The sequence below is a fragment of the Narcine bancroftii genome, chromosome 8 (genome assembly GCF_036971445.1).
Source record: "Narcine bancroftii isolate sNarBan1 chromosome 8, sNarBan1.hap1, whole genome shotgun sequence".
In the NCBI taxonomy this organism is placed as follows: Eukaryota; Metazoa; Chordata; class Chondrichthyes; order Torpediniformes; family Narcinidae; genus Narcine; species Narcine bancroftii.
Genome location: NC_091476.1, coordinates 161,495,745 through 161,517,491, shown reverse-complemented (window position 1 = coordinate 161,517,491; position 21,747 = coordinate 161,495,745). Strand labels below are relative to the sequence as shown.

Below are 21,747 nucleotides of genomic sequence, written 5' to 3'. Positions count from 1 at the left end.
TTGCTATTACCAAAGCTAATTTAACAAATTTCAATTGAAAATCTGAGAGATAATTTAGGAGTCATATTCTCAAAATATACCATCAACAATAATTCAGGTTTTATAAAACAACATCTGTAACCTGTTGTTAAAAACTTACTAATGGAATCCAAAATGGTCTTTATACAAGACCATGTGGAATGAATAAAGGTTCCAAATTTTTCTCCGCATCTAAAACATTGATCCGATGTATTCGATTTCCATCTATTCAATTTCTGAGATGTGATATATAACTGATGTAAAAAATTATAATGAAGTAATCTACATCTTACATTAATTATATTAGACATAACTTTACTTTAAAAAATTATTTCAATAGCATACATGAAGTTACAAGAAAAAACACCTAAATTAGGTTTGTTAAGTCAAAAGATGGGAACAATATTTAAATACATCAATAGATCAACAGATTTGGCAAGATTTCAGGTTTCAGTCTTCTGTGAAAATGAATACAAAATATTCATTTAATTACTCTGTTATTTCCTCGTTTCCCGTTAATTCTCCTGTCTCAGCTCCCAAGGGATCCATTTTTGGATTTGCTCTATCTTTTGTGGTTTTAGGAGCTCTGTAACATTAATTGCTAACTTGTTTCCATTTTCTCCCTCTTAATTTTTTGGAATACACTGGTTTCTATAACTCTCAGACCTTGAACCTAATGCCTTGCAATGTTATAAACTATTTTTTCTCGATCTTGTACTTCAATTTGTTGGAGTGAATCATTTTTCCCATTGATTTTTCTCTAAATGTAATGGTAATCTGTTGAGAATTGCAAGATTTCTTTAACCATTTACCACATTTCACATCTTTTAATGCCCTGTTGACCTTAATTGATTCTAGTCTACTAAGTTATAAAATCAGTGAACTTTTAAACAAAGTTAGAAACAGTTGTGTTCTCTCTTCCCATCCACATAGATACATAACAGTGAGTTTAAAATGCATTAAAGAATTGATAGGCCCGATCAAAAGTGTTGATGGTATGCTTTCTGCAGGTGGCCAAGAAGCTTTATTCCATGGGCTGTTATGAAATATCTCTGGGAGATACCATTGGTGTAGGAACACCAGGCAGCATGCACAAAATGCTGGCAGCTGTAATCAAGGAAGTTCCAGTCAGTGCATTAGCTGTTCACTGTCATGATACATATGGTCAGGCTCTTGTCAACATCTTTGCAGCATTACAGGCAAGTGTTTTTGTTTTGAACTGAAAAATATAATTAGACTAAAATAGCTTCAATAAGCTCCCTTTTTGGATCAATTAATGCAACTTTACTCTGTTAAGCCTACAGATCGATTACTTGAGGATTTTTGTGTGCTTCTGGACAAAGCTGTGCAATCTAACCATTAGAAATGCATTCTAATCAGAGCAGAAATGACAGGAATGGTGCCTTTTAATTAAATTTCTCAAAGATGAACATTTTAAATTTATAGATTCCTTTTAACCAAGGGTATTGAAGCTAACGAAGATATTACAGTTGCAATAATGAACAAAATGTCTCTAGTAGTTGTATATGGAGCTCTATATAAAGTAAAATGAGACATTTGCAGACTTCAATACAAAGATAATAAAAAAAGTAATTATTTATTGTATGAAAAGATTGTTTTATATTTGGAATACAGCACAATTTACAAAAGATATTTCAAGCTTTTTCTGGAGTTGTGCTACTGATTTAAAAATTACAAAGTAGGGAAATGATTCTTCTATCACCTCATTTGAGAAACAGCATAAAGAACAAGCATGTAGCAAGCCAAGATTGTACATTTTTTTAAAAAGCAAAGAAAATTAGGTTAGTGATAGAAAAATAGAGTATGAAATAAAGCTATATATAAATAAGTTTCCATTGATGATGTTTTTTTTTAAAAAAGCAAAGAAAATGAGGCTAGGGAAATTAATGAAAAACAAGAAATGGCCACTGCCAGACCCATTTAACTGACTTGTACTATGAAGTTTGCTGGGCTTTTTTTTAGCCCTACAAGAGCAGAGCTATACAGTAATTCAAACCACGGGAGTCACCGAGAGACTAGGCACAGTGTCACTAAGCTGATGTTTTCTCTGAATTTTCAGATGGGAATCTGTACAGTGGATTCATCAGTGGCTGGCTTGGGTGGTTGTCCTTATGCAGCCGGTGCATCAGGCAATGTGGCAACGGAGGATGTAGTCTACATGTTGAATGGGTTAGGAATTCGCACAGTAAGTTGTCTTTTTATGTAACCCATTTATTTTCATTTTAGATTGCTCAAAATTTATACGTCAATATCAATCAAATATGATTTATCCTTGTGAAAGTTTTTTAAGGTAATAGAACAGATTCTTTCATGAGATCTGACAATTACATTTCTCTTTGCACCTCAGATCTTGCCTGTATTTTAGTTGCATATTCAGTTTTATTCCTGTAAATTATTGTTATTATGCCACATTATAGGATGAAATTAGCATCCCTATCCCTAATTTATACTCAGTTCAGTACTATTTGAGTCTGTAGATGTTAATTTTTTAAAAACAAGGTATTGTTGAGTGCAAAAGTGAAACCAATGCTGGAGCTGTCCTGAAGCTTGATGTAGGATGGTATTTCATGGATGTTTCTAACTGCACCGCTGAATTTGGTGCTAAGTAATTGATATTCTGCTTTAGAGTTTTGGGGAGAATTACTTATATTGGTTTGTGTTTGAAACAAGGAAAAATCACAGCAATATTAATTGATTGAAAACTCCCAGAAAGCATTTAATCAGATGGACAAAGCAGGCAAAGCCAACCAATTTACTGTAGATTTGAACATGCCTCACTGGGAGTAAGCCATATGATTGTTTGTAAATGAAGAATGCAAGATTTTGATGAGAAAATCAGAAGTTGAATCATATTTTGACGGCTATGAACAGGAGTAAAGCAAAATCACTTTTTCCACATTTCCTTTTTAAATCTTAATTGACATTTTTCTTTGTCAATGAGTGCACCACTGATGCTAGTTCATTGACATGTACATGTGCATCAAATTCTTATTTGCTGCAGCCAAACAGATACTTCATAAAGAAAAAAACTACAAACTACAACAGTGTATATATTAAATTAAAAAGTAATAATTATTACAAGATAGATAAACCTATTCAGTTACCATTGTGCAAGTCTTTTAAAAAAAAATGTTGACTTAGTGCACAGTCCTTTTTGTGGTGTTTCTTAAATAACAGTTGGTTAAACTGTAGGGTGATGAAGCTGAAATAATTTAATTCGTGACGTGAAAATTTTTGCATGATTAGAATTCACAACATGGTGCGATTATTCTTGTAATTTCTGTACATTACTGATGCAGATTTTTTGCTAATCAATATCTGTTACACAAATACTGTAAGGTAGAAGAAAATCTTCTCTGAGTGCTCAAACTTTTTTGTGTTGTATATTTAGGGAGTGGATCTGCAGAAGTTAATGGAGGCTGGTGCATTCATCTGCAAAGCTTTGAAGAGGAAAACCAATTCCAAAGTGGCTCAAGCATCTTGCAAGTTATAATCAGTAAAAAAATACTGAAACGGGTTGAGGGTCTACCATGAAAATGCTCTAGTGCACAAATGTCCAGCTGTCCCCAAGGCTAAAACAAAAGAATGGCAAAGTATTTTGTATTTTTCTTCAATGTGATTCAAATTGAAAAACCCAATAAGACATTTGTTCACAGCCTGTTCACCTGACTGATGCAAGCAAACACAAACCCTTCAAAATACACAAACATATTTACTGGCATAAGCTCTGTAGAAAGGGCCTCTATAAACCTACATTTAATGGTTTAAAAATATTAAAGAAGCAAAAAACCAAGAAGAACCGATTCTTAATTTAGAGGTTTTTCCACTGCATATAATTAAAATGAATTGAAATGTTTTGATTTTGAGGGATGAAATACAAGCATGGTTTTCAGGGGATTGTTATCGAAGATTTGCTTGTTGAATGTGATCCTCAGCAATGTTACAATTTCTATATAAAATCTTGGGCTACATTCTGGAATATTTTGTTTTTCACACTATTTAATGAAAAACTATCTATTGCAGTTGTTTACTGTCAGATCACCCATTGGACATTGTGAAACCTATATTAAAGAAAAATACACAGAGCCTATTTTTCTCCTCTTTAGGAAGGTAATTAACTGTTTAGAGTTTTAAAAATTCTAAGAAAATCTGCGTAATAGGTAGATGCATATTAGATGATAGAAACTATCAACATGATCAAAAGCTTTTGAAATTAGTTTTTACCTGAGAATACAAATGATTTTGTTTGTACTACAATTCATTCAATTTAAGTGTTACAAAATAGCATTTTTTTTAATTTGCAGAATTTGTAATAGAGAAAATGTTATTGATTTTACACCTCAATATTCTAGATACTTGTACAGATTTAGTATAATTATAATTTCCTTAATGCTATATAATGTATATAAATTTCAATCTTTGAGGATTATTTGAAGAAAGAAATAAATGTAATAAATAAACTAGTAGAACAATTGATTTACAATTTTCTCGTTGTAATTGCCCGTAACTTGACAAACTAGTTTATGTCTGGCCCATTTGTTGAATTTAAAGAATGTATGTATTTACACGTGTGGATTTTACCAATGTGCTTTGTCTCCAGCATCACATTGGAAATGCACATTCATCGAAATTTAATGGTTCGTCAAATCTGTGTAAAGAAACAAAGTGTGGTTTAATTTTGATAACTAAGACATGAATGAACAGCAAAATGAGCTAACATTTTAATATTTAATCAAATATATCCTTAAATTTCCCTTGCATTATTCATTTCAAAGGAGGTTGCTGCCCGCCGAACTGTGAGGCGCCAAGATGCATGGTTTGAGGCGATATCAGCCCACTGGTGGTGGTCCATGTGGCAGGCACCAAGAGATTTCTTTAGGCAGTCCTTGTACCTCTTCTTTGGTGCACCTCTGACACGATGGCCAGTGGAGAGCTCGCCATATAACACGATCTTGGGAAGGCGATGGTCCTCCATTCTGGAGACATAACCTACCCAGCGCAGTTGGATCTTCAACAGTGTAGATTCGATGCTGTTGGCCTCTGCCATCTCGAGTACTTCGATGTTGGGGATGAAGTCGCTCCAATGAATGTTGAGGATGGAGCGGAGACAACGCTGGTGAAAGCGTTCTAGGAGCCGTAGGTGATGCCGGTAGAGGACCCATGATTCGGAGCCGAACAGGAGTGTGGGTATGACAATGGCTCTGTATACGCAGACAAAGGAGGAAAAACCCAACACCCAACCCCAACCCACCAATTTTCCCCTGCAACCGCTGCAACCGTGTCCGCCTGTCCCGCATCGGACTTGTCAGCCACAAACGAGCCTGCAGCTGACGTGGACTTTTACCCCCTCCATAAATCTTCGTCCGCGAAGCCAAGCCAAAGATTCATTTCAAACATGCTACAATAGTTGTAATATTCTCTTTTAAAATTTAGTCCTTGCCCATTTAAATAATCTGATGACCCTGGTTAAAGCCTGTGTTAGAAGGATTGAAGAGCATTTTTTTCGCCTCAAAGTACCGGGACCCCCCACCCCCCCCCCCATAGAAAGCCCCCATCAAGTTTAACTATTGCCACGTTTGGGTATCTCGAGCGGAACGAAAACGACCAGAGTGAGGAGACGTTGCAGCGTTGGTTTCGAGGGGGATGGATTGGCCCGTTTCTGCACAGCCCCCATTCCCACCCCGCACTCGGTCATCGTCATACAGGGGCAAGAGAGAGAGGTAGCGTCCGTTCATGGGGGGGGGGGGGGGTCCCTCACTTAATTCAAGGGTTCGACGCTTCGCTGCTAAAACTTTCGTCCAAATCCTTTCCATGATGCCCTTGAAACAAAAGGCTTCACCGTTGGATTTCCGACCGCATCGCAGTTCCCTTCCGAGGGAGAGGGGGTCGCGGCCCGGTTCTGGTTCCGGTTCACGCGGGGCGTGTCACGTGATCGGCCAGTGATGACGCTGCTGACGTTGATGGGCCGCGCGACCGAGCCGCTGCAGATGTCTGGTCACGGGCATGGCCGCTGTCACTGTGAGGGGCACCAGGATCCTGCCGAGACGGGTATGGAGTATGGCCTCTACAAGAAGATTGATCACGAGAGGTTGGAGTGTCTGAACGAGTCCAGAGAGGGTTCTGGCAAATTGGTCTTCAAACCCTGGGAGGAGAGGCAGGACCGCTCTAAGGTATGGGAGGCTGAGCCGGATCAGTCTGCACACTGGGGATCACTTGGTGCATGTGGCAATGTTTTAGCATAGGATCGTTACGGTAAATGGGGCAACATTAAACCGCTTTATTTGTGCAAAATGAGGGCCCAGCTGCAATCACGAGTGAGTTGGCCTGATGCACGTGTGAGAGGCAGATGGGCAGAATCCTTTTCCCAGGATGGAAATTTCACCAGAGGGAATGGTGAGAGAAGTTAAGTTGAAAGGAGAGGTGATTTTTGTACAGAAAGGTAGGCACTTGGACCATGCTGTCAAAGCAGTTCTGTCAGCAACATTTAAGGGGCATCTGGACACACATCTGGATATGGTCCACGAGCTGGGAGATGGGATTAGTTTAGACGTGATCATTGCAGTCATGCTGGGTCGAAAGGCCCGTGATCTGCCTTCATACCATTTTAGGATTAAAATTCAGTTGGCGTCAAAAATTGAGGGCAAATGGGAAACTTGCCCTCAACCCTGCCAACCCTTTGACCTCTGGTGTCAAAAAGGACAAGGATGTCAGGGATAGAGGAATGCCACCACTGGCAATGGTTTTGTTGCAGGGAGAGACGAGATTAAAATATAATTGTGCTGTTAAACTTGGTAGTAGGAAAAAGCAAGGGATCCATCTAAATCACTGGATTTCACTGGTAGTTCATGGTTAACATTGAAAATAACTTTTCTTCTGCTTTGAGAAAAGATGATATTTCCAACCACTTCCCATTAGCATTAGAGAATTGACTGATTTTGATAGATCTAGCTATATTGTCTGAGAACATATTTCTCAGACGGTGATGCTGCAAATATGTACACTATAAGAATTAGTATATTCTATGCAAATGCCATATACAGTTTTAAACCAAGGCTCTATTCAGTCCATATGTTTTATTCATATTGTGATTTCTAGAATCAGCTTCTGCAAACAATGAGATGTAAATCCTGCAGAGTTGTTACTCAAACACATGACTATCCATATTAATGGATTGTCAACTAACTACATAATATCCACCTCACTGACAAAAGACAAAGGAGGAAAAACCAAACACCCAACCCCAACCAACCAATTTTCCCTTGCAACCACTGCAACCGTGTCTGCCTGTCCCACATCAGACTTGTCAGCCACAAACGAGCCTGCAGCTGACGTGGACATTACCCCTCCATAAATCTTCGTCCGCAAAGCCAAGCCAAAGAGACATAATGCTTTAATGGTTCTGCTGCATTAAGAGATGAGATAAAAATATAATTGTGCTGTTAAAGCCACTCATTGGTAACTTAAAACTAATTTTTGCAAACTACAATACTGAGAATTTTATGTAGGAGAAAAACCCCACTGCATGTCTTTTATGACATCTTTTATGATAGAAATACCAGGCACATTGTCAAATGAAATTTAACACCAAACCAATGTAAGGACTTTAGTTCTAGAAAGGAAATGAGAAAGACTGAAGAATTTGCCATTTATCCTGAAGTATTTTCCAAATACAGAGGGAAGTTGTTGGAGATGGTTTACAATGTTTTGGTAAGAATGATTCAAGAAGAAGGTTGGAATGATGACACTGACTTCTTTGTCCCAACTCAGGGTGTGGATTTGCATTAAGCTTGTTGGTTTGGAGCTTAGCAAACATCTCATTATGTACCAGTTGTAGAATTAAGACAAATTTCTAAGGGCATCAAAATTTGAAACCCATCCTCCTCATTTCCAACTGCCCCCCAATTGACAGTGTCCAAGGCATTTGAAAGATCAAGGAAAGCCATGTCTGGTTGATGTTCTCCCTTCATTTTTCTTGTATCATCAAATGGTGAAGATTCCATCCATTGTACCTTTTGATGAACAATATTTCAGCGCATGGTCTTCAACTTGAGGATTAACTCAGTGGCCGGTTGAAACAGGTAGTTGAGGGAAGTCCCTTGTGATAACTTTGCATGTGGCAAATTCCTCTAGAAATTTCTGCATCGTACAAGTCGCACATAAGGGGTGTAATGGAGCTCACACAACTTGTCTGCATGAGTGTTGTTGCCCCACAGCACACAAGACACCTGACACCATCCAAAACACTGGCTGCAATATATGCATTTTGTAGTGCTTGACTATGTTACTCTAGGAGGCATCTTCCAACCTCTGGTGTCAAAAAGGACAAGGATGTCAGGGATATAGGAATGCCACCACATGCAATGGTTTTGCTGCAGTAAGAGACGAGATAAAAATATAATTGTGTTGTTAATTGTACTCATTTGTAACTGTAAGGTAAAACATCATGAGATGGGAATGTGCAGGGCTGTAACAAGATGTGAATGCATCCTTGTACTTACAAGATAAGAGAGACATTGATGGATTGAGAGGCAGGAAGCTAGCAGGGAAAGGATAGCAACAGTTTTAGTCATTGGACAAGTAATGATATGATGATGTTCTAAGCACATATCCAAGGGTATAAAAAATCACCATTTTGCTGATAACGGCAGAATGCATTCTCCGTCTAACATGGTTAGTCGCAAGTGTTACAATCCGGTAATAAAGAACAAAGAACCCTGATTTCGACTCAGTCTGGTGTTTGTCTCACTCATTCATGAACAAAGCAGACCTAACATAACTTAAAACGATCATTTTTGCAAAAAACAATTCTGAGAATTTTATGTAGGAGAAAAACCTTCCTGAAATAGAAATGTATACCGAAGCTGTTTCTTCATTATCACAAAGTCTCAACCCTGGAAAGCCTGGCCCCTAAATCAGTGAGCAAATCCCTTTACCAGCAGGACTTCTGCAAATCAAGGGGTCAATTCACAAAAACCTTCTCAAGGACAATAATAGGTGGTCAATAATGTTGGCCTTACCATTATTACATAGTAAAAAATCTTCTTTTCTTTGGCTTGGCTTCGCGGACGAAGATTTATGGAGGGGGTAAAAAATAAAATAGCAATAAATAACTATATCAGCAATTTAATGGGAGTAGGTTCAAAGCAGTTGAGAGTTTCATGGGCAAAGTGAACTGTGGGCTTGAGGGGAGACGGGAAGAACAGAATTGGGATTGATGCAGTAGAAAAAGTAAAAGTGTTTTGTCTAAGGGAAAGGAATGAGCAGAGCCAGCTGGTTGAAAGAAGTCTCTGAGCTCGTCACACAGTGGGGATGGCAGCAAAGGCAGGAGGTAGGATTAATAAGGCAGTTTGCATTAGTAAGATTTAGCCAGGATTATTTTTGCCTTCCAAGTGACCTGTTGAGGCAGACCAATCAGGGCCTGATAGTACTTTGCAGTGAGCAACCTCAATCAATGATCTAGTATCCATTTCTTCAGACAAGCTAGTGAGAAAAAGGATGCACCTGTTGGCATGCCCCGTGTGAAAAAGATTAATGGTTGTACATGTAACTGAGGCTTCAGAAGTGGAGGTGAGGATGAACTGAGCAGAATAGTTGTTGCAGATGTATCATAATGAAAGCAATATTATGGAATAAGTTAATAAATTTATGATAAAATATATCTTTTAAAAAGGTATAGATTGTGAGGATTTAGGTGTCCAGGTGTCCTGAAATAGGGGAAAAAGAAGAACTCTGTGGTAACCTGGAAGAAGAGGTTATCTTTTGGAAAACCCAAGAGGAGGCAAGTTTCTTTGACAAGACACTGAAGTGGCTGATTAAAGGAGATCAGTTTATGTGTGTGTCCAACAAACAACAAATATCTCTCTTTGACTCCAACAAAGTTAAAGCATCAGAGCCTGATGAAGATCATAAATGTTAAATTCTGTGCACAGTATGGAAATAGCCTGATACCAGTGAACTTGGAGAAATGAAAAGTGAACGATTGGACAGTGAAACAAAGAACTTTCTTTAACACGTACATATTACATACACGTGCACTTAGAATTAGAAGGGGGTTGAGTTAATAGTAATGTTAAATATTGATATTGTTATGTTTGAAGAACATTAAAGACCTTTTTGTTTAAGTAACCATTGTTTTGAATTTCTGTTGCAGCTGGTTCAGCAGCTCGTAACAGCAAGGCCACTTATTACCCAAAATAATAATAAAAAGTTGATGCTAAAAATCTGATATTAAAAACAGAAAATGTTAGAAATACTCATCAGTTCAAGCCCCATATGTGGGAAAGGGAACAGAGTTAACATTTTAAGTTAACTTTGGAGATTTTTAAAGTGAGAATAGAAGTTAATTTGGAAAAGTCACTTTTTTTCCAAGGATAAATGAAGAAAGAGTTGGGATTTGGAATGTAAAGTGTTTGTGAATGGAGAGCCATGCAAGGAATTGATCAGAGATTGACCTTTCTCTGATGTGAGGTAATGGTGAGAGTAATAAGGCTAATTGAGATTGCAAGGTCAAAGGAGTGGGTTATGAGTGCCGTCATCTAAAAATCAATGGTAGACTGCAATTGTGTTTCAGAATGAAAATTGGTCTTGAAAGGGAAAAAGTAAATAAAAACAAGTACTTAACAAGTTTTTTTTATATTGACTTCAGTTTTGCTGAGATCGAAGTCATAAATTTTCTAACCATTGCTTAACTGATTGAATGTGTTTCTTGTCCAAATATACAGAATATCATAGAGTACAAGGAAATGAAGGAAATCTTTTCAACACTTGATACAGTTTGAAACTTTTCTGTTGCAGTATGTAGAAAGTGAAGATGATGAAGAACTGCTGTTTAATATTCCGTAAGTACCATAAAATTCATATTCTTATGAGCATTATACTCATTGAGAAGTAAGTACACAAATATAATTTAACACATTTTAGTAAGTATTTGAAAGTTACCAAATTTGTGCAAATTAACGTGATGATGTTGTTAGTTTTCTGCCAATTTAATAGAAAAAAAAATTCATTGTTTTCTAAGTTCTAATCATAACTTTGAAGATGTATTGAATCTCTCCCTTCAGTTAATTTTAAAGAAAAAAAATCAAATTTTAATACCTTTTATTGTGTATTTTCCCCTTTTTGATGCTACAGGTTTGTGAATCTGAATTCTTCCCACTCTCAGGTTTCAATAATCTTACAATAATATTCCTATGATGTAGAAGTTAACATGAGAAACAGACACACTTGCATTTATGTCCAAACAACCTGCAGGAGGAACTCAAGTCGGTCAGGCATCATTAGTGGGAGAAAAAGAATAATTGATATTTCAAGTTTCACTAGGAGCTAATTCAGTGACAAGATATTTTTTTAGATTTGTTCATTATTATAATGCAGAAAGCATTATTGTACTGTCTTTGACACATAGTCCTCATATCAAAAATCATCTGTAAACATTTTATAGTGCAGTACAACGGTGAACAGGAGAAAGAAAAGGTGAAATTAGACTGTCTAATAAGCTGGAGGAAAAGTTTGAAAAAAATCTCTGAAAACTATTGGAGGTTAACACATGAAGAGCATGTAGATGAGATGAAAGTTTGTCATTATATATGTATAGATGCTTATAGTTACACAGTTTCATTCTGCAACCAAACAGGTATATAAGATGCACCACATACAATAGTGTAATTAAACTACCACAATATGCTAAGACAGAAAAAGAGATAATAAAGATAAAATGATAGATAAATAAATCTTCACAGTTACAATTAGTTCAAGATAAAAAAGTGGCGTTTCAATAATGCAGAGTACCGATAAATTCTTTGTTGATCCAAGTGTAGTTTAGGAAGGTTCAGGAGCTTGAGTGGGAAAAAAATGTTGCTGAACTTGGAGGTGCCAGACCTGAAGGTAGCAAAGAGGAGAAAATGTAACCTGGGTGATAAGGAACTTTTCAGATGTTGGTTGTCTTCTTGAGCCAACATCTCACAAAGGTGTCTGTTGGATGCGAGGTTGGTGCCCATGATGGATTTGGCTAAGTTTGCCACTTTCTTCTGAGATCCTGGGCACTCGAATTTCCCTATTGGGCCATGATGCAACCAGTCGATGTACTTTTCACAGTGTATATGTTGAAATTCATTGAAGTATTTGATGACATCTCTCCAGATTTCTTAGAAAGTAGAGGTGTGGTGTCATTATGGCCCCCTCAATGTGCAAAATACACCCATTGCAAAAATGTCAGATCTGAGGTTTCTTTTAAATGTGCACATTTATTTCAAAGATTTATGGATGACCTAAACAGGGTAGAATACAGGCTGAGATTGACTGGTATGTTCAAATTCATAATCATAAATTATTTTGATTCAGTTTCACAGGCAATGTAAAACTCAAAGGAATAATTGTAATAGGAGAAGATGATGATACCCATCCATCAGAAATGAGACTGTAAGTTCCATAATGTTTTATTTTTTCTCTTAAGATGCTTAACAATTTTTAAATCTATCTATAAACTGTTATGGATGTATATTGGATTATATTGTTCCTTTCATATTTTTGTTTCTAGATAGTTCATGGAGAACTATAAATGTACCCTTACAATCCACAATAATTTTATCTGTTATTTATTTTTAAAATGTAGTTAAAATGATAGTTGAACTAACCAAGAAATATAAGCCAAGTGATCCAGAGTTGAAAGATTTTCAATGAGTACTGTGTCAACTTGTTATTTTGAGAACATGAATTTTGACTATTCTGTAGATTGATATTTGAAAGCATTATTCAATAATATCCATACATAAATACTTTACCTCAAATTTGAGTAGTGAATGATGTGAAGGAAGTATTCAATTTGTCAATAGATCATGTTAAGTTTATTTATTTTAGACTCTTTGCCTAATTTATTATTCTGTGAGAAATGAATTCAAACTATTTCAGAAATAATGCTGGAAAATACATTTAATAACAATCATTGGTATTCTGAAAAAGTAACGGTGGATTTTCTCCTGGAAAGGCTGGTTAGAAATAACTGTTAGAGGGCTTGTTGGTTTGTCAGAATTGTGTTTTTGGATTGTGAGAGAAAAGAGGAAGATTCTCATTGGAGAAAACGTGAATGTACCGCAGCTCTTTACCGAATCTTGACCTGGAGATTGCCCTTGAGTTTTCTTAAAACACTTTCAGAGTTCACAAACTCTGTATGCAAATTTCAAATTGAAAAGTAAGCTTTTGGCGTCATGTGACGAGGAGCAAAGCAGTAAGACATCGACCCCCCCCAGACTCCCGGACCAGAAGAATAAAAAACGGTTCAAAAGTCAAAGAAGTGAGAAAAAAAACCCTACCTTGCTACAATGGAGAAGAAGAGCACCAGTCAAGCAAAGACAGCCAGCAAGGTAGGAGGAACGGTCGGCTCCTGATCAAGCCTGCCTCGTGGAGTCCAAGATGACGATGCCAAGTCCAGGCCAGAGAGGCCCCATCGATGGAGGTCTGACCTGCCGAGAATGAACAAGGGTCAACCAAGATGACCTGGGGAGGAGACACAGCATGGTCTCTGGCCGAGTGTCAGGAGATGAAGGGCCCACAGAGGGATCCGAGCTTCGAAGAACAGTGCACGGCTTGTCCCTCCCCTCCCCCCCCCCTCCAAGACATTGTGAAGTGCACCCAGGAGTGCAGTACGACAGGCGGTAGGAGCAACTCGCCTGGAGAAGCGGAAGACCTCAGCCGTTCATCGGGAGACAACTCCAGCAGCGACCTTAGCGAGGTCGACAGCGACGAGGGAAAATCACAGGGAGGACCTAGGACCCACTGTGGCAGCAAGCTGGCATCGGCAAGAGGGGGAGGGGGCACAGAGCCCTTGTTATATCCTACAAGCTATGATAAGAATGGTAAAGACACTAGCCAGGAATTTAAAGGAAAAGACAGGAGAATTATACAACAAAATGGATAGATGGGAGAATGCCCTAACTGGATTATCAGGAAGAGTATCTGAACTAGAAGATAGAACTGGTGATAATGAGGACAGAACTATTCTTCCCAGACATGAGCATGGCCCCCCTCAAGCAAAGAGTTTTAGCCAATAAAAAGAATGGCTAAGTAGAAAGGGTATGAATGTGTCCTTAGGTACCCAACAACCCTAAAAGTCATAATGCCAGGAAGTGAAAGAAAATTCTTGTCAGAGGCTGAAGAGGCCCGGGAGTTTGTGAAGCGGCTATTGGTCTGTTGGAAATAATATATATAGGTGTAGTGTCAAATGAACAATGTTAGTAATTTTGTTGTATACAAGAATGTACTGTTGGAAATAGTTTTGGTCAAGAGAGTAATAATGGATACAACCATTAGAGTTATAAATATGCGATTTAAAAAATTTGTGAAAAGGAAATGGTCCGGGTGGGGGTGGAGAGGTGTAGGAGGCAGATGGGTGCAAAATACATGGCCTTTAGAAATGAATGGGATGATGAGGGTAAAGTCACCAGAGGTCATGGGGAGGAAGGGTTAGAGGGAATTAGATGTGGGAAGGGAAATTCTATGAGTAAGGGGGTAAAATTTGGTGTAGTATTTGATGTTGTCTTCGTCTGTTTTTTCTTTTTCTTCCTTTTGTCAAATCTTCTTTCTTTTATTTCTCCCTCGGGGGCTTGTGGCCCTTGTCTCTGTTTTAGTTTTTCAGGGTTTGTTGTGGGCCTGGCAGGCTGGAGCGGATGGCTGGAGGAATAAGGTTGGGTGAGGAAGGAAATGGGGTGGTGGAGTCATGGAGGGGACCCTGATCTGGAGGTTCCCGGGGCCAAGAGCATAAAATATGTTCATTTTAACATTAATGCTTTGAATGGGGCAGTAAAGAGGAAATGAGTCTTTGCTCACATTTTTTTTTTCAAAAAAATGGAGCGGATCTAGTCTTTCTCCAAGAAACACATTTAATGGAGCAGGAACTCCAAAAACTAAAAAGGCTCAGGTAATATCTTCCTTGTTCAGTTCACACGCAATGTGAGGGGGGTGGGGTGACAATTTTGATAGGTAAGAGTGTTCCGATGAGGGTACAGAATACAACCATAGACAAAACGGGAAGATTTGTAATGGTGCACTGTCAGATATATTCAGAATCCTGGACCCAAGTAAATGTATATATCCCCAACTTTGATGACGAAAAGTTCATACAGAGCACTTTCCTAAGATTGACAGAGGAAAGGGGAACATCCTATTGGGGGAGATTTTAATTTTTGTCTGGATCCCATCAACAAAGAAAATAGCGAAAACAAAGGTGGCAAGGGCTACCATTGGCTTGAGCCTATATAGAGACTAGGATCATGGAAGCTGAGTACTTCTCTCAGATCACTCACTCCCGACACCTACAATAGAAATGCCAGGTAAGCAGGATACGGCATACAGATGGCGTCTTAATGTGTTGCTGTGAAAGAAGCCAGAGTTCTGTAGTTTTATAAGGACACAGATTGACATATTTTGCGAGGGCAACCATACCTCTACTCCAGATAAATTCCTCCTATGGGATACCCTCAAAGCAGATTTGAGAGGCTAGATAATTGGATGCACCAAGAGAGGAAGTAGAAGTGAATGTCATGTTTTTTGTATGTGCTGCAGAATAGTCGCTGAAATAACATGGAACATGCTAATCAATTTTCTTCTGTTTTCCATTTAGTTTTAAGAACATCCCACATATGTCATTTGATGATACAGGCAGAGAACCCGACCAAGTGTTTAAGATGAACCGAGATGTCACGGGGGAACTGGAATATGTCACAAAGTATGCTCATTTTTGATGTGCTAAAACATACAAATGAATAAACTGATTTTCACCTATAATGAACACTTCAGCAATTCCAAACCCCTTTTTGTATAGAAGAGAATATAAAACCACTGCTGATTATGAATGACAGGTTTAGATTTGTAATGAGGACCAGTTTAATGTCATCACCCACACCCCCTCCTCCAAAATACCGAAGTATTTACTGTTGTAAAACTTTAATGTCATCCATAGCATCTAGTAAGATGCTTACAGAGCTTGCTCAGAAGTTTTAAAAAAGGAAAGAATGTTGAATTCATCTGTTAACTTCATGTGTTTGGGAGGTGTTGCTATCCTTTAACTTTGAAACTTGAGTTCAAAACCCAACCCGTTAGATGATTACTTCTTGTGTCCCAAATGAAATTCAGCTGCATAATCCCAATCCAGATGTGATATCAACAGCTAAGAAAAGTGAAACATCCAGCATGTTGAAATTAATCTGTGGGCCGTTTAATATAGGGGAAGAGCCCAGAATGCCAGGTTAATCAGTGTGGACAAGTTGGGCAGCAGAGACAGTATAAATCCTAAATTGCTACCGAAGAAGTTGTCCTAGTACCCAGGGCTGAGCCTGTATGTTCACAAGCTACATTTGCAGCCCCTGACTTGCTATCAAAGGTAGCTAAGAATATGTCAATGCTAATATTTAAGTGCCTGAATCTCACAAAATAGCTTCCACTTGTTGGAGAATTATTTCAAGAAAGTGGTAACTTAAAGTACTGATGCCAGTAATTTGTAAAATACTTTTCTACCACTTTTTAATAACTCAAAAGGTGTTCTTTGCATTTGCTTTTAGGGTAGCTCGTTTCTCCAGTGTTTATCATCTTTCCATTCACATTGCTAAGAATTTTGGTGCAGAGACATCAAAAATTTATTATATTGGATTGCGAGGGGAGTGGTCAGAGGTGAGTCTAATCGGACACCGAAACAGTTCATTGATAAGAACTTGCATTGTTTGAGGATTATTTGCTGCAAAACAATATTCCAATGTGATCTGATTGAGAACTGTGAAAAGGAGCTGTGTAATTACACTGCAGCCCTTTTGAACATTGTAATATTTATAATCATATTGTGAGAGATGCTCCAAATACTAGAAATGAGGCTAGCAGACAAATGCATTCATTTTCCTAATTGTCTCCAACTTCTCTCTTTGGGCCCTTATTTTAGTTTTTTGGTACAGTTTGAAGGCCTCAGTGGCCTTCTGGAATTGGTAGTATTGTCGTCCTTCAGGTAGAAGTTCAGGGCAAACAACTTGCTACACTAAATGCATAAGAACAAAACAAAGATCCTGATATCAAATGAAATTAAGACTTATCCCACTGAATAATAACCAGGAATGTGAATGTTTTAAATGGTTTGTTCTGGAGGTCATTGCAGCATTGCAAAATTCATAGGAAGTCTAAATCTGACCTGAAATATAACTCTCTAGCATAATATTAGTTGTCCACAGATGATGCTATAGTCTTGACTGTCAACTCCATCCTTTCCCACTTGGATGATGCCTCATACACCAGGCTGTTGCTCAAATAACTTCATCTCAGTGTTCAACATGATCATACTGTAAAGGTTGATGGATAAACTGTTCTCGCCAGGACTCAAAACCCCTCTCTGCAAATGGATGCTGGACTTCTTGACCAAAAGACTTGAGTCATTCTGGCATGGTAGCAAAATCTTGAGTTGTCCCATCATGCTGAATACTGGAGCATATGCTACTGATCCACAACTGCCCCACAAGATTCATCAAATTGGCAGATGATACGACAGTAGCTGTCCTCATCGGCAACAATGATTACTTGGTTTACAGAGAGGAGGTTGGGAATCTCACAAAAAGTGCAAGAACAACAACCTGTGTCTCAACGAGGACAAGGCAAAGGAGATGATTTTGGACTTTAGGAAGTCTAAAGAATGGAGAGCATAAAATTCCTCAATATGCTTATAAAGGAAGATCTATCCTTGACCAACAACACAAGTCAGGAAGGTGCAGCAGTGCGTACACTTCCTGAGAAATTTGAAAAAGGCAAGACTACCGGCTCCCATCTTGATAACATTTTACAGGAACACAATTGAAAGTGTCCAGTCTGGCTGCGTCATTGTGTGGTATGTTAACTTCAAAGGATCAGACTGGGTCTATACAGAGGATCATCAAAACGGCTGAGAAGATTATCAAGGTCTCTCTTTCCTCTTTTGGCCACATTAACCACAGGCTTTGCTCAAGTAAGGTTCAAAGAAAAATAGAGGCCCCTTTCCATCCATCACACAATATTTTTGACCCACTAACATCAAGAAGGAGATACAGGAGCATCAAAATTAGGACTGCCTGGCTTCTTCCCACAGGTTGTGAGATTGATGTTCCATATTCTGTAACCAAGTAAATCATCCCAAAATATTTGTATATATTCATTTTAAATCCTTTCTTTATGTATGTGATTATTATGTGCTGTGTACTGTGTGTATGTGTATGCACCATGCTCTGGAGAAACAGTGTTTAGTCTGGTTATGTATAGTATAACAAACAAACTTTATTTTTTTGACAGAGCCATAGACATGAAGTAACACTTTGTACATATGAAGCTTCTGCCAATCCCATGGATCACAAAACTGACCTCATCACTCCTCGCACACACTTCATCGCTTAAAACCTCTGAAGCTTCAGCATACAGTGAAAAGGGAAAGACTAAAGTACTTCTGGACTATCTATCAGAATGCAGTAAACAACTGGTGGAACAGATTGGTATATAGGTTTAATGTGATTTCAGCTTCTGTGCACCGTTAAAGGAGTGGTGAGCAGATTATTAAGGAGATGACATTTACTGTTAAAAGAAGAACTTTAAATTTGCTTTAAATAAGAGCTAACAGTTGCTGCTTTTGGGGTTTTTTTTAATGTTAAAACATTTGCAAGCAAGCACAAATAGCTGACATATTGATGTTCTTGGTCAAAATTAGATTATTTTCTTTTAACCTGCATCTATGTCCTGTCTGTTTTTCCTCTTTCTCCTCTCTGCAACCCCTTCACACACCCCTAATAAAAGCCACACATTACAGTAATCTCATGAGGTTTGTTTCTGGATTGAATAATTTGGCCCACAAGAAGAATAAAGCTTTTTTTGGGTAAATTATAAAGATTAACAAAATTAGATTTAAGAATAATTATACACCCGAGAAGAAGTTCATCATGATATGAAATGTGCACATTGGAAGGAATTATTTTTACATGTCCATTTGATCTTGGATACCAAAGTGACAATAAAATGAATGTCAGGGATATTGTTCAGTATTAAGAGTGACTATTAAAACTCATATTAATAGCATACATCAAAACAATCTGCCCAAAGATGTAATGAACTAAATGCTTCAGCAATCTCTGTTGATCCTATGTAACTTGCTATCAGGTTTTCTTCTCCTTATTTGCCTTCTCTCTTCATATGCCTTAATCTATTAGATTGGATAGCCTCAGTCCAATAAATAAAAGTATACTGTACAGCTGGTGTTAATATAAAAGTGAATTTGTTTCATGGTTTTTGTTGATAACATATACTGGGTTGGAACTATTTTTGTGTTTGAAATTTGCAAGACAATACAAATATGGTTTTGTGGAAAAAGTAAAATATAATTGCTAGTAATTGGACATGATCTGTCCCTTCTTGAAACCACCAATCTTTACACTATAAATTGAGGTACTGTTGGCTAGTGACTATTTTTAATGGAATGCATTTGATTCCAAAACACACAAGCAAGTGAATGAGCTGCCTAAAATATGCAATATTCTCATGAAGCAGATTGTAAAGCAAGAACATGAAAATAAAACCAATGTCTGTCTTCATTGTAATGTTGAATAGATCTAGAGTTAACCTGAGATTGGCCAAAACTTCCCTTCTGCAAGAGTTGTGACATATAGTGGTTTGCAGAAAAACTGACAATTTTAAAAAATAACCATGTAACAAGGAGTGAGAACAGATTGTTCTGAGGAGGAAAATTAAATCAATGTAAAATATTTTTCTAAAGAAACCTGTCAAGTTGAGAAATAACATTTGTCAGAGAAAACAGTTTCTCTTCATGGATTTGAATGGGACTGAATTCAATAAAAGAGGAAACAATGAAGGACTTTATATAAAGTGGAATGTTGTCAATAACAAGAAAATGGGGAAAATCCTACATTATTAGAATATGGCAAGAAATAAATGAAGGTATTGAAAAAAAAACAGGTCTATCACTGAGGACACCATTATGTAAAAATGTGCTACTGCCTATGAATCTGGGTAACAAAATATTGAATTCATGGTTATGACAAAGGAATTATATCTTTATCATAAGCCACAAGCTAAAAAAATTTCCATTGAGTAGAGAGGGGTGTCCCCATCTCCAGGTTTATTTACACTCGCTATTGAACCTCTGGTGGAGATTATAAGAAGAGATCTGGATATTAAGGGCTTCAACGTAGGACAAGAACATAAAAGCAGTTTATTTGCTGATGATGTGCTATTATAGATGTCTGACCCACCTGAATCCTTGGTAAGTTTACAAACAATATTAGAAAAATATGGAAGAATATTGGGATGCAAAATAAATATGGACAAAAGTGAGATATTGCCATTGCAAAACTTTTGACTGAAAAATACCAAAAGGCAGTAGATTTAAATGAAGAAGGATAGAATTAAATACTTAGGAATAATGACAATAATAATTTACAGAATTTATATAAGCTTAAATATACCACTTTATTAGAAAAAATAGAAAAAGATTTACAGAAATGAAAAGATCTGCCGATTACATTAATAGGAAGGATATATTGTATAAAAATGAATGTAATGCCAAGACTATAGTATCTCTCGATCATTGCCTGTTGCACTAACTAAAGATTTCTTTAATTATTACATAATTGTATACTACAGTTCCTATGAAATAAAATACCAAGAATTGCACTGGAAAAATTAACATAGATTATAAATTGAAGGACTTGGACTCCTTGATTTTAAGAAGTATTATCTATCAGCACAAGCAAGATTTTTATCATCTTCCTTTGAAGAAAACAGTTCCTCTTCAATGGATTTGAATGGGACTGAATTCAATAAAAGAGGAGACAATGAAGAACTTTATATAAAGTGGAATGTTGTCAATAACAAAAAAATGGACAATCCTACATTAATACACGTGATTAGAATATGGCAAGAAATAAATGAATGTATTGGGAAAAAAAACAGTTATATCACTGAGGACAAGTAAAAATGTGCTACTGCCTATGAATCTGGGTAACAAAATATTGAATTCATGGTATGACAAAGGAATGATGTTGATGATTGTTATATGGAAGGATCTCATGTCTTGAACAATTAAGAAATAAGTATGGAGTAGCTAATGGGACATTCTTTTGCTTTCTCCACTTAAGATCATTCTTAAGAGAAAGATGGGGACCAAACTTAGCCCCACCCAAAATTAGTGAGATGGAATGAACGATTTGGCTGGAGAACACATCTAAATTTATATCTAAAATGTACTTGGCTCTCCAAAATAAAAGTGCAAAAGCAGTTTTACAGAGATTGGAGTTGGATTTAGGAGTTGCAATAATGGAAACATGCTGGTCTGAAATCAGAAATATAGGAGATGTGCTTTAGATGTGGAATAGAAATAGGAATGTTTGTACAGGCTATGTGGTCATGTGTGAGGGTGAGACCTTATTGGAAGGATATTACTGAAATACTAACAAGGATAACAGGGGTGGCTTTTGCAGACATCCGGAGCTTTTTCTTTTGGGCAATTTTATTGAAATAAATAATTAACTAAATTTCAGATTTCATTTGTTAAAATAGCTTTAGCTGTGTCTAAGAAATGTATTGAGATTATTTGGAAATCCTATTCCCTCTTCAGATATCACAATGGAAGACCGAGATGAACAGTTGTATACCTATGGGAAAAAAATCACATATAATCAAAAGAACAAGTATGATGTATTTATAAAA

General features: G+C 37.3%; 2 protein-coding genes and 1 long non-coding RNA gene across 5 annotated transcripts in view; 2 read left to right on the top strand and 1 right to left on the bottom strand.

Annotated features, from left to right (window-relative positions):
• Window positions 1–4,018, top strand: part of LOC138741515 (hydroxymethylglutaryl-CoA lyase, mitochondrial-like) — a 33,134-nt gene extending 29,116 nt beyond the window's left edge. For 2 of the 3 annotated variants that reach the window (XM_069895740.1, XM_069895743.1), the window contains exons 7-9: window positions 1,029–1,217; window positions 2,099–2,224; window positions 3,431–4,018. In XM_069895740.1, the coding sequence (XP_069751841.1) occupies window positions 1,029–1,217; window positions 2,099–2,224; window positions 3,431–3,532 (417 nt within the window). In that variant the 3' untranslated portion in view covers window positions 3,533–4,018. The remainder of the gene's footprint in view (window positions 1–1,028; window positions 1,218–2,098; window positions 2,225–3,430) is intronic. The other variant, XM_069895742.1, reaches the window with a different exon arrangement.
• A 493-nt stretch (window positions 4,019–4,511) lies between these two features.
• Window positions 4,512–5,975, bottom strand: LOC138741518 (uncharacterized). Its single transcript, XR_011343550.1, has 2 exons — window positions 5,798–5,975; window positions 4,512–4,687 (listed from the first exon to the last, which is right to left on the bottom strand). It is a non-coding gene; the product is annotated as an uncharacterized lncRNA (long non-coding RNA).
• On the top strand, window positions 5,964–19,905 carry pithd1 (PITH (C-terminal proteasome-interacting domain of thioredoxin-like) domain containing 1). The gene is made up of 6 exons (XM_069895744.1): window positions 5,964–6,209; window positions 10,834–10,877; window positions 12,379–12,456; window positions 15,653–15,757; window positions 16,590–16,698; window positions 18,328–19,905. The coding sequence occupies exons 1-6, from the start codon at window positions 5,982–5,984 to the stop codon at window positions 18,427–18,429; spliced, it is 666 nt and encodes a 221-aa protein (XP_069751845.1). The 5' UTR covers window positions 5,964–5,981; the 3' UTR covers window positions 18,430–19,905.
• The last annotated feature ends 1,842 nt before the right edge of the window (window positions 19,906–21,747 follow it).